Raw genomic sequence first — 13,231 nt, forward strand, 5'->3', positions numbered from 1 at the left:
AATGCTGCAAAGGAAAAACCTAACGCTGTATTTTGATGCACGCAAACAAAACTATTCAAAAATCAAAAAAGAGTTGCCGTCACTGCGCAATAATTTAAAGTGAAACAAATTATAAGCCATTCAAGATTCATGGAAAATGACGTACATGCCTTCAGCGGAGGACTGCTTCTTCGAGTTCACAGCTCTGTTAGATACTTAGTTGCGTGGAATAGCTTTGTTCTGCCTTAAGGTCCTCTATAATCAAAATAATGTTAATCTATAATTTGTTACTAAAAGCCTTCAGGTCGGCGAACGACATCCCTTTTGCGGATCAACCGAGGCTTGCCACACCCACGCCACTGATTTTTATGAACATTGATGGTCGGAGTTAGCTGATTTACTGAACCTGGCTGTCCTGATTACAACTTAACCAACGCGACACGAGCAAAGCGGGAAGGAGAGAGCTGCCGCGCATATTCTTGGCAGTTGATGCCGCATGAATCTTGCGTTGCCAATTCTTCGCACGAAGTCCAGCGACAATAATCTTGCCTGATCCCACCCGGTATGAGGAATTAATTCAAAAACCGATTCCCTAATCGTTGCGTTGATTCAACTCCGATGCAGAGAGGCATATCATAGTATACATCGATTCTAGTTTTCACTCAGGAACATGCGGCTTTATCCTGCAATAAATTGACACGGAGCTGGTTCCAGTGACAATGCAGATAACTGCAGCCGGGTTGTGTCATGAAAAGGTTGGCAGAAGCGTAAAAAGGCAAACAAAATAAATTCATCCTCTATCATGCGCAGTTTTACTTCAGTCGACCCATTAACGATTCCGATCGACACCATTGGCTAAGCCCTAAATCCCAACTGGTACAATGCTTCTAAGAAATCGATTCTTTGCTAACCGAATGAAACTTTGGCTCGTTTTGACTCGGTCCCAATGCCACCCGGACTGTAGCTGCTGGCCACTGGAAGCATGGTTACAGTAAAACGATTCTTGAATGCCAAATTGTCACTTTCTGCCTCGGTTCGGCTGTGCAAATGCAGACTATATATACAGACTATAAAGGCACATCGGGAAATATTCAAAAGTGTGCTCCTGCTGGATATTAACACGATAAGATTAGAACGCAAGTATCGGAAATATTTGACCCACGGTCCCGGCCCCAAGTTTTTATTTTCATACCCAAATAACCCCTACAGCGACCGTGGACGTCATGTCCCATTAAACAGCGCGGCCGCATCACATGGCTGCACCCTGCATCTCGTCACGCATGCCTTCAGAGCCGGCAGGGTCCGATATTCTGGTGCTGGGTCGTTTAGAGGCTGGGACTGCGCGCGTGGGGGCCTGGCCGGATATACCGCCATCATGTCTCACGGGAACGGGGCCATCGTCACGCTGCCGCCCCAGATCAATGCGCTTGGGACTTGGACGCATTGAAGAGTGAAACTGACAAAATATTGATGCCCGTAAAGTGCCTGAGCCTTCACAGTCACTGCGTCGCCACAGGAAGAACGGACAATTGCAAATGTGTATCACAATTCTAACATAATTCGGCGCATTATATCACTTTCTTTAGTAAGTACACAGTAACGAGCACAGCCATCCGCCTCTTATAATCATCCACCGTTCGGTGCCAGATGTCCGTAAGGCCGGGAGTATGGTGCGGTCGTGCCAAATCTCCGTAAGGGCGGGAGTATCGTGCGGTCGATAGCTATAAGTAAACCTAATGACCTCTCAGCTGGGGTCCACTCTCGAGCGTCTTCACATCCCGCCTGCAATAAGGTGGAGTTCACTGACGGATAAGTCTCGACGTCTGGTATGGATTGGGTGGTCGCTGCACTGTACGTCTCTTAGCTTTGACTCATGATCCCATCATAGATGTGAGGTAGCTTTTTGGGCTAAGAGAACTCCAACGTAACAAAACTAAAAATCAGTCATTGAAAGCCTTATTATCTAACGTTGCTTTAAATGGTGTGAGTGACTGCAGTGAATTGATATCTATCATATATGTGGCTGTGTTCAAATCTGTTTACATCGTCATCAAGTGGCATTAACTTTACTTGGCGGCAAACAGGTCGTTCCATTATGACAAAAAACAATACACTAGACAGAAAAACACTACTGTTGTGCAAGCGCAATCAACACTGATCGAAGTAGCTGCGTGACGGCCTGCATTGAACTGTGAGCACGCAACTAATGCTGATAATAAAGGCTGCATTGTTCGGTTTTCCTCATCCAGCAGAAAATATGACGGCGCTCCGTTCCTCCTTTCCTGCGAAAAATACGAAACTTAATTAAGCCGCCGTCTTAGCCCGCCTCGTTCCGGCACTCCAATTTCCTCAATCGAATTACGACCGCTCTTGTTTAGTCCGCGGCTTCGTGCCCCAGCAAACAATAGCCTTTTGATGGAAAAGCGGCCGCCGAAATGCATCTTTTTGAAGGGAAATCCTGGTGAAAACGTAATTAATCATGTAGGAAAAACATAAAAACAGGATCAAGTCAGAATACTTTTGGCCGTAGGGGACGTACCAAATGTTTAAAGGCATTACACAAATTGCATGGTGAATCAAAGTCAATGTTATAGATAAAAATAATTCTGACGAAGCTCAGCGCATGGTGCCTAAATCAAGATCACTATGAATCTACATAACAAGCTTCCGGAAATGTTTTAGAGCTCATGATAATATCAATTGTGTTATAAATCTGGTATGACCAACGGTGCCCCAGTATTGCGTGCTAGTTCCCATAAGCTGTAACGAAATGTGCGAGGGCCTCTTAAAAAAAAACTTTTTTTTTGTCCCGACATTGACAGCAAAATAACTAAACGCTTCACACCCAGTGCCACGGCCAATTCAGTACACTAATTACGCTACCTGTTAACTGGGGCATATATGGCGCACAACTAACATGAAGGGAAAACTACGCCATAAAACGCTTAACCAGTTTGTTCTACTCCGATGTTTACATTTAAACCAGGTTTGATGGGTCGCTTATTTGTCCGTGATCGCCTTGATGGTCATTTGCTGAGCGCGAATGTTCCATAATATTGGTGAAATTTCCATTCATTCTCCGAATGGCTAAATTGGAACGCAGTGTAATATAATTATCATCGGTTGATAGATCATTTACGTTAAGCTACCCCACAAACAAATAGACAATCAGTCCACGATGAGTAATATTCATAAGTGTTCCACATTTGTATGGGGTTTTGAGCTGAAGTGGCCATCTTGAAGATCGTTTGGTGCAGTTCACAGTCCTGCCCTTCTCAAGTCCCAAATCCCTCTATTTTCTGAGCTACACGCCCGAGAAGATGTGCAGACCATTTCGGGGAGACTGTTTCCGGTTGAACCAGACATCCATGACGCCATAATGACGTCATTAAAATCCGGTCATGTCATTAGCTATGCCTCCAAACTGAAAAATATGGTTGTCGAGTTCTTTACATCTGGTGTTTGTGAGCACGATTTCGGGATACAGCAGCCCGTCAGTCGGCTCTCAATCACTGCTGTGCAAGGTACGAGGACGCAATCAAACAATGACATATTGATGAGCATATTTACTGCATAGAGGTATTGTGCTGTCTAGAGCAGTCTTTTCCAATTAGAAGTGGCAAAATTTATAGGTGCGCTTATTTCATCACATCTGATGCTTGCTTCAATACGTTCAAATGTGAAACATTCCCTTTAACCCGCTCCAAACGACGGGGTTTTAAACCCCGCTCCCTCTCCCACACTCACCAGGTTTTTCTGGAGCAGCTTGTCAAGCACTGAAAGCATAATAATGAAATTTCATGAATCTCGGTGTTCAAAGTTTTCACCTGCTCTACAACAATAAAAGATCCCACCGCTGCTGAATCTCTACGAGTGATGGCCTCCCTGAAGGTCATAGCATTCGGGTGCAGCGTTCCGGCGCCTGATAAGAGCATTTGCCAAAGCGAAGAAGAAACATCCTAAGGCCCTTTTAATTATAAGCGTGCACGCATTCTACGGTTTATTCTTGTCTTAAAATACGGTATCGCCAAATGTGCCGCATGAAAAGGTTGTTTTAGGGAAATGTTGGCCATTGTGGCACATCGTGGCATAGCATTTGTCACATTAGAGAATATCAGATGTAGCTTTACAAGTGCTATTTAAAGTTGTTTGCGTCGGAACACGTTTGGATGCTTACAAAACGTGATGTGAGTTTATGCACGTAAGATTTTACCCTTTGACTAGGGGTGGTACTTCGCTCAGCTATTAAGGGTCTTCCAACAGCAATTCCTGATCCTTTGAGGCCATCTTCAGCATGCGTTGATCTACGTCTGTTTAAATGTGGAATTACTGCAGCTCCCTGGTCCCAGACAGCATTCAAACACACATACTCCTGCCTATGCCTTGCTATGACCGATCACATGTCACGTTTAGCTTATGCAGTGATCAGTCTATGATGCAGTGGTGTGCCATGACGAACAAAATATCGGTGTATGATGCAGTGGTGTGCCTTGACGCGCACCAAGTATCAGTCTATCATGCAGTGGTGCGCTGTGACGCGTATAGTACCTCTTTCTACCCTGTCATAGCACGCATAGCTTTTTGTATGAGGTTATAAACTGCTTGGCTAATCCCACTAACGTAATATGTATCGATCGAAAGTACCCTACCCTGGTGTACAATGGTTCTAGTCGGATGCACTTCTACGCAAGCTATGCGACGTAGCATTTCGCTTGGCTTTAGAAGGTGAGACGGAGCTGAGAATTCGTGCGTCCTTCGAAAACAACATAACAGATGCGTGGGATATCTGTGGAGAGTCTGATATGCATGTGCCCAGCACAACAAATGAAAGAAATGTGCATTATTTCTGATGTAGAAAATTTAATTGCAGCACTCAGTTTCGGGCCAAAAAGCTGAACCAATGAGTTGTCATAATAAGATGTGTTTCGATAAGGAAACGGAACTAATATCTGTCTTCATGTCGCCGGCCACGGCGTCACAGCGTGTGTAATCCTGCCCTCTAATTATCTCTAGCATTCCAACATCATTCACGAACCCTGGAAGTGGTGCGCGGAATGATTTGCAGCGCGCTCATCCCGCGGTGCGATCATCAACATTCTTTTTCTCGTCGTAAACTGCACTCCACCTCTGTCGGCGACGTTGACACAGATTGCGTTTCTCGACAACGCGGCCGCCAAGATCGACAGAGCCACTACGCCTCGCTTTGTGAGCCCACACCCATCCACGAACGCGAGCACGCCACCGCAGCGCCCTGGCGACGGTGGCACGAGCCGGCCGCCTCCGGTGGCGGTGGCACGAGCCGGCGCCTCCGGTGACAGTGGCATGCCTCCGGTGGCGGTGGCACGAGCCGGGCGCCTCCGGTGACGGTGGCACGCCTCCGGCGGCGGTGGCAGGAGCCGGGCCGGCCGACCGCGCGCCGGCGTCCTATCTGGGCCGCTCCGATCGACGAGACGGTCGGCTCACCCGGGCCGGCTGATCGGCCGTCGGGCCCGTCGAGAGACGGCAGCGGCGAGCAGACGTGGGCGCGGTATCAGTCGGCGGCCGCTGCGGCTGGGCGGCCGCGGCGCCGCAGCCTCGCCGCCGCCCAAGCCGCCAGGATACCGGGACACCGGGATCGTTCCCGTGGCTGTGGCGACGGCTTTGTCTCGGCGTGGGCCCCAGAATGGTGTTTGGCATTGCAAACATGCAGCCAAGCGTGCAGCCTGACGAGGCTGCATGCTGTTAGTTGCAAGCGATGCATGCTCTGGCGTTATCGCTGGCCACAGAAGCGGAGGCACGGGGGTGTGTTTGCCTGATCAATACGCTGCGTCGAAGTCCATGCCATGGTGAGCCCCGCTCCCGGGCTCCGCAAGCAGACGTCCTCTCCCCAGTACGCCGCCTGATCTCTGTCAACCCCCACACGGCCCGACCTTTGCATTCATTAGGCGGATAGCTCACTAGGGCTCTGGCTGGCACGTGGGAGGCACATCGAGAGCGTCAAGCCAGCGATGCGTGGCACGTGACGTGGGCGACGGCACTTGAAGGAGCGACGGGTACGGAGCTGAGACTAAAATTAGCTGGCGCGGGTCATGAAATACACTGCAGGGTGTGAACCAACCGGCCTGTTGCTAATGCCAGAGCGTGATGGCTAATGCAACACCCTGAGGCTTTTAGTTTTAGGATCGGTTACCGACAGGTGCAAAATACGCGGGAGTAGGAACCGGCTGAGAGAGCGGACTGGTTGGCAAAGATCAAAGGAGAAAATCAAACCGCATCCGAATCCGCGCCGCAGCTCTCTGAGGCCGAAAGGTAGACCAACTCTGACCTTGACTACTCTCTCCTGCAGCAGCAGCACCTGCCCCTTCCTCCATGCTATTCCGCCCCTCCAGTCAGGTTTCACGCCCGTCACACCACCAGGGGACCGGCTGCCCTGCGTCGATGTCTGGCCCAGGGCCGGAGGCGGCGGCGGCGGCGGTGCTGTGCGCCTTCACCGTCAGCGCGGCGCGCCAGGCACGGCTCGGCACCTCTATTAGCGGCGCCGGGGAGCGTGGGAGCGGCCCGTATGCCGCCGCCGCCGCCACCGCCGCCGCCGCCCTGGTGTCGGCCGGACGGTAATGGAGACCGCCGGCCGCCGCCGCCCGCCCCGCCATCGACTTGTTGAGGTGACCTGGCTGGGAGGGCGGGAGGAGCGCGGTCTTAGGCGGTACAGGGGGATCATCCCGAACAATACTCCGCCACCAACCTGACGCCACGGAACGGTTAATATATGCATTGGCTTTGAAGCCAGGCGTGCAGGGGCGTTACGGGAGTGAAATGAGCTTCATAATCAGCCTGGGATAGGCATGCATACGTAAAACTATGTCTAAAAATTGTCGGCTCTGAATGCAGCCAGAGAGGAGGACTGCCAGTATGTGTATTCGTATTTGATATTCAATCGTTTCAATGCCGAACTTCCCACATAAACCAAACTGAATGATGGTGAAATGGAACTAAGTACACCAAAGCCCATCACAAGGACACTTTGTAGCTCATCAACGGTTATAAAAGCTGCAGAGAATTACAATATGCTGCACGCAACAGCCTAGGGCATGGGATTATCTTCAGAAGTTCATACTCCTGGTTTTCAATAAAACACTTTGCATGGCAGGCAAAACCACGCTTAGAAAAACCAGGACAGAAATGGAAACAGTCTCACATTTGAGTCTCAGTTTCATCCCAGTCTCACCTGCATTTCAGTCGTACGACAGACCTACATTTATTTTCAAGGACGGTGTTGATTTTGTTCCGTCCAAGTCCAACATGTTCGAGAGATAAGCAAAGGTGTCATCGCCGTTCGCGTTGCCGGACTACTTGACGTTTATTTAAAAAAGGTGCGCAATGTTTGCTGCAACATGTCACGCTGGAATTGCTCCATGATTAACTGGTTATTGCATCCAATGCAATTGACAAGAATAAAAGCTGCTCTAGCAGCTATAAATATCTCCTTAGATATCAAATACTGGCACGTTGGCTGCAGCATCCGAAAGCAGGTTATCATTGCTCACCGGAAGCTATGACAAGTGCCGCCACCAAGAATGCAGCCCCCAAAAGCCGCGGCGTATCCCACAGCACACAGCGGCAAGCGTGCCCAGCTTTGTCGTTTTTCCACACAGCTGCATGTGGGGACTAGCCAACCCAAAGTCAGAAGAAGTGCCAAACCTCAACAAAGCAATGGCCTCCATCAGGCTCGATGGTCATCTGCTATCGCCTCGTGACCAGTGACCGTTGACCGGTGACTGGTGACCGGTGACCAGTGACCAGTGACCAGTGACCAGTGACCAGGGACCAGGGACCAGGGACCAGTGACCGGTGACCGGTGACCAGTGGCCAGTGACCAGCACACCGACCGGCCCAGCTGGCCCGAGTCATAACGACGGTGTCATTTACGCCGACACGTCACCAGCTGTGTCGCCACAACGTCACAAGCAGTGCTATGACAACGTCACCGGTTCTGCTATCGCGATGCTACCAGTTGCGTAAAATCGACGCCATAAACGTCCGCATGACCCAAAGCAACAGGTCATCTATAATTGCAACGTCGTCCGCAAAGTCATCACGACGTCATCAGCTTTGCTATCACAAATTCATCGACTACGCCATCTTAATGCCATCAACTCTGTCATCACAACGACATGACGTCATCAGCTGCGTCATCACGACGCGCCTTACCCGTGGTGTGAGGCGATTGCGTCGATCGGGCGTAGGCCATGAAGGCGCCTATGAAGAAGAGCGAGGAAAGCAGCTCCGCCCTTCCCACCACCCCGGTCACCTGCCGGCGGAGGGGGGCGGCGATCGTGGCACGGTCATTCTGGGCTCCCGGCCGGAAATCGTCGATGATGATGGTCACGGCACACGAGATGGCGGGAGCACGGAGCACGGAGCACGGAGCACGGAGCACGGAGCACGGAGCTCGGATGCTGTTCAGGTTTGAGGGTGTGTAGTGTGGCGGGGTTGCGTGGAAAGGAAAAAGTTGTTTTGTTATGGCGTAGGGAAGCGTGGTCCAAACGGCGCCGACGTTTCACAAAGCACTAGGCATGAATGTTTAAATATGCAATGCAATTGACGTGTAATAGCCATTAGTAGATTACTTGGTCCGATTATGCTTTCGTATTTGGCGTAAAAAATAATTTGATCCATTACGTTCATGGGTTATGCGTGAGTCAAGCGAGTCATAAATCACGGGTGCGGAATTATGGCTGTTTTATGTTGGCATATCAACTCATTTATTGGGGCACTCCGCCAGGAGGAATACATCACCATTCTGCATGTTACCAAAACGCAGCAACATAATGGTACGTGGGAGCTTTGGCTGTGACGCTGCAGGCTGCCGATGAGAAGATGGAAAGAGGGAGAGTGAGGGACGGTCGAGTGTCGTCGTCCGTCCGTCCGTCCGTCCGTCCGTCCGTCCGTCCGTCCGTCCGTTCGGACGGACGGACGTACGGACGAAGTTCAGCGCCATGAGAATACGCCGCTTGGAGTTGAGAACGTATCCGCATCGACCGTCAAGCGCTTTACCAACCAACACATACAAGCCGTGTCCCACCATCGCGCGACGCCTCTGCTATTACCAGTGCCGCCGACAATCCGTGCAAGAACACCCAGCCAAGCGGACAACACGGCTTGATTAGCGCGGCGCATTTGCAACAGGAGCCGTGCGCCGCCGCGCCTCCAGTGCGGGGACGGCCATGGCAAGGCCTACCTGACTCAACACGCGACACAAGCGCGGCGGGGCCGGCCGGCCACGCTGCAGCGCGCCGGCCCACCCAGCCACATTCGACTGACTGCCGCATGGGTCGAGTAAAAGCCGGCGGTAAATTAGCATGAATGATGCACGGCCATCGCCGCCGGAATTTCATCGTCGTAACAGCTGGCGGTCGGCGCCGGGGGTGGACTGGAGGGGGGCAGGCGCGGCGGGGCGGCCCGACCCCTCCGGCGCTGGACGCGGCCCCCACGGGTCGCGGCGGGGGCAGAATCTAATCCCATTAACGTCGCCCATTAATACGCTGTCAGCGGTGCGCCGATCCACCGCCGCTGTCTGGGCCGGCCGCCGAGAGGCGGCGGCCGGCGTGGCGCGCCGCCATTTAATAATTACCTGACGGCCGGCGCCGGCATCCGCAAACGCAACGGGAATTCGGCGGCCATTTTTCTCCACTAGAGCAGCCATTTGACACCTTCCCTGCCAGCAGTGCCCGCTCTTTACGGCAGTCGAATGTCGCAGAGCCTCAGGTCTGGGCAATTCGAAGCTGTGCAACTTTTACAGGTTGGGTAACTTTTCTTGTTTTTTGCCTGATACCAATACATGGGACGATCCCGACCGACCTTGTTTACGTGGCCGGTTTTGTTGTGCCCTCACAAGGTGCTCTGACTTGCGCTCAGTGACTTTTTGTCGTGAATCTGAATTGCGGTTGATCACAGCTAGACTCTTTGTTTTACTTGCCGTCGAAAACGTTAGATGCGTGGACGGTGTTGGTTACTGGGAAGAGTCAAGTTCGGCGCGCTGATTTCAGGACACTCTGTGGGTGCTGTGTTTTTGTCGAGCGTTGATAGGCGACGTTAACCAGGCAAGTGCAGGGAAACTTTCCGTGTTTGCGCCAACCGAGTCGAACGCGGCTATTAACGACTAGGCAAAGAGCCGACCAAGACAAACAAAACTCCAGAAGTTCAAACATCTCAAAACACGTTTGCCGTAAGACCTGAGGCTCGAAGTTGTCCCATTTATAAGGCAGCGAACTTACGGGTAAAACTAAGCATGAAAAGTGGATTGCTGATAATTAAACTAGCCAACACCTACGTCTCAGCAGGCGTCGTACTTAAATGTAGTCACCCTGACTGCGACATCACGCTTGTCCTTTTCTGTCTATAGTAACCAGTTGCTGCGGAATATACATGTCTTCAATATACACACATTGCACCATGAATGTAACACGAAACAAAACGTGTAAACGAAAACATATAGCTCAAATGCATTATTCCATTAAATTATGCACTGGTATGCATGAACAAACTTTGCGGTGTCTAATGCAGTATATCAACGAGTGTTAAAGGTCGTTTCTGAACGCAACAGATATAATCATCCCATTTGTGCTATCGGTACAGGCACAATGCATCCTATTATATTAATAAGCATGGACATATCCTGTTCAGGGACAAAGAAACGGCGCAATGCGCGCGGGACCTGAAAGCTGGAGCACACCAACATGTAAATAGCTCATCGTCCAGTGATTGGTAAGGTCCACTATATAAGCTGTAACGAACCAGTGCACTGGCCTGGGTTCACTGCTCCTGCATACGGTGAGCTACTGAGACCCTGCACACGCTGGCCTCGCCACCAAGGGTTACATGTGTATGATATATCACCCTGCTCTTGAGCCTACGCGTAGCTTTTTACGTTGGCTTGAACGAGTTTAAGCAAAAGGCGACCTTGGGATTCAGGCCCACCCTGGTGGTGGACTAGGTCACCAGCCAGCAGTCGGCCTTTTGAGGAAGTTCAGACTGTAATATACTTTTAAAAAATTACGTGAACAATTCGTGACTTTGGACACATAAAACGAGCCCTCACCATAACGAGCTTGCAGCAAGGGTACCTTTACTTTTCATCAAGGATCTAATATTTGCAAGGACACCTGCAGACCTTTCATTTAATAGCGCGCATTACTTCTAATTCTTAATCCGGACTTACTACACGCAGCTGTTCTGCTTTCTGCTAATACCGGGGTGGCAGACACATTGTGGCATTGAGGACCGCAGGAGCAGCCTGCGCCATGCCGTGAAATCGAGGGGGAAATGGCAAAATGCAGAAGAAAACGTGACAAGCTTGCTACCACTGAGGCCAGTGAACAGATCTTACCGCCTCTGTGTGGACTGGGTGGATGGCGAAGAGGAGTGAGGCCAGAAAGCTGCAAGAGTCCGGGGCGAAGAGAGCGCATAACCTGTAACATACGAGCATGGGTGTTGTGGGGCAAACAATTATATTATTATGACACACACACACACACACACACACACACACACACACACACACACACACACACACACATATATATATATATATATATATATATATATATATATATATATATATATATATATACAACATCATGCTGTGTCCGGAACAGCGTGGATGCTAAGATGCACACAATACGCTAGATGATGCTGAAAGCGACCGCAGAATGAAGCAGAATGATTGCCAAAGTGTTTCACAGGGCTCGTCATGTGATCAAATACATTGTCGCATGATCTCGGGATTTTTTAGCGTTGGATTAAAAGAGGATTTTCCACGACACATGATCAGAGGGAGTTTCAATCCAAAAGCCAGCTGATGTCTGTGGCTTCTGAGAGGGCCGAGCGCACAGCACAGTGGGCTGTTTGCAAGTGTTTTGAGCACATCGTAGTTCACAGAAGCATCTGGGGTAAGGGGCCTATTTGTGGACCCATTGGCAGGTGAATGTAGTTGGAATGGGAGGATTGAGAGCCAATTGTGATCAACAATACCAATAGGGACACTGTCGGAGTTCGCCAAATGATGACAACCGTATTTGGTAAAACCGGTGACAAGCAGGAAATTATGCGCTGTAGCTAGTGAGCGAAAATTCGTAGAGATGAGTACAAAACATGCGACACAGTGGCATTTCAATTTGAGCTCGCTGGACACTGATTTAACGCTGACCGTCAGTAAAAAGCGATGACTCCTACAAGCACGAGCTCTGAGAAGACGTCCCGCAATACCAATTTCGCCTCTAAACTTGTCCATAAGTCGCAGATGACAGTTTTACATCTGTTCACTTGCGTTACACAAATTGCTTTCAGAACCTCTCTAAGTTATTGAGCGTAATGCTCCTACAAACATGTCAACTTGCTCGTGTCGAGCATTCATAGTCCGCGACAGAATAAACTGGGTTAACAAACCGCTTCATCCATTGCTAAAATAGGCGCTCAGTTCTTACTTACGGAGCTCAACTTTCTGCGGTTGCATGCTCATTGTAAAGCCCCACATTCAACAGGCGACAGAGCTGATGCTAAGATCCGCACTGCTGACATGTCCGACGGCTCATTGTTGTATTATATTGTGCACTGCAATGCACACCTAATTCGAGAGACTCAGTAACGCACGTCCGTTTCAGCCAGTTCCAGCTAGATGTTGAGAGCAATGTGGTCGGTTTGGAAAGAGACACTTGATGTCGCTCCGCAGCAAAATGACCCATGGCATGATGGCGTGTGAAAACTATAGTAATTGCTCGTGCTGATAAGTATGTGAACAGCTCAGCATATAGCTACATATGGAGGTGGCTCCTAGCACGTGCGGTTCTCAGACAATGTCAGCAACAGCACGTCTGCATCTTGGCAGTGGTTTGGGGCGATGAGATCAGGCATACCTGAAGTAAAGTATGCAGACCAGACCGTGGAGAATGACGTTGACGAGGTGGTAGCCCATTGGGCTCAGCTGGTGGAAGAAGTAGTTCCATCTGAATGTGAGAACGCAGAACGGCCTGTAGGACTTGTGAGAGTGCTCCTGAAAAGATCGTTGCGTTCAGAGAGCTGGTGGTACCAACATCACGACTTTTCATGAAGCAGCCAACTTTTATGCGTTGTATGGGCAAACAGCAGTGGGAATTACAAACAGCAGATCTTTGTAAACAGTGGTCGATACGGACGTCCCACAAATACTATGCCCAGTGCACAATGTGCGCTCCTATTCACCACAGAGGCCGGCTTACAAAAATGTCCGGTCTGCAGC

General features: G+C 50.2%; 1 protein-coding gene across 1 annotated transcript in view; it reads right to left on the bottom strand.

Moving 5' to 3' along the window:
• LOC119108660 (protein O-mannosyl-transferase Tmtc3-like) overlaps positions 1–13,006 on the bottom strand; it is a gene marked incomplete at its 5' end in the record, with an annotated part of 37,331 nt that extends 24,325 nt beyond the window's left edge. The window contains 3 exon segments of the mRNA XM_037232280.1: positions 8,167–8,266; positions 11,345–11,426; positions 12,870–13,006. Of these exon segments, the coding sequence (XP_037088175.1) occupies positions 8,167–8,266; positions 11,345–11,426; positions 12,870–13,006 (319 nt within the window).
• Between the last annotated feature and the right edge of the window lie 225 nt (positions 13,007–13,231).

This window comes from Pollicipes pollicipes, unplaced genomic scaffold (assembly GCF_011947565.3).
Source record: "Pollicipes pollicipes isolate AB1234 unplaced genomic scaffold, Ppol_2.1 Scaffold_6686;HRSCAF=7923_pilon_pilon_pilon, whole genome shotgun sequence".
Taxonomy (NCBI): domain Eukaryota; kingdom Metazoa; phylum Arthropoda; class Thecostraca; order Pollicipedomorpha; family Pollicipedidae; genus Pollicipes; species Pollicipes pollicipes.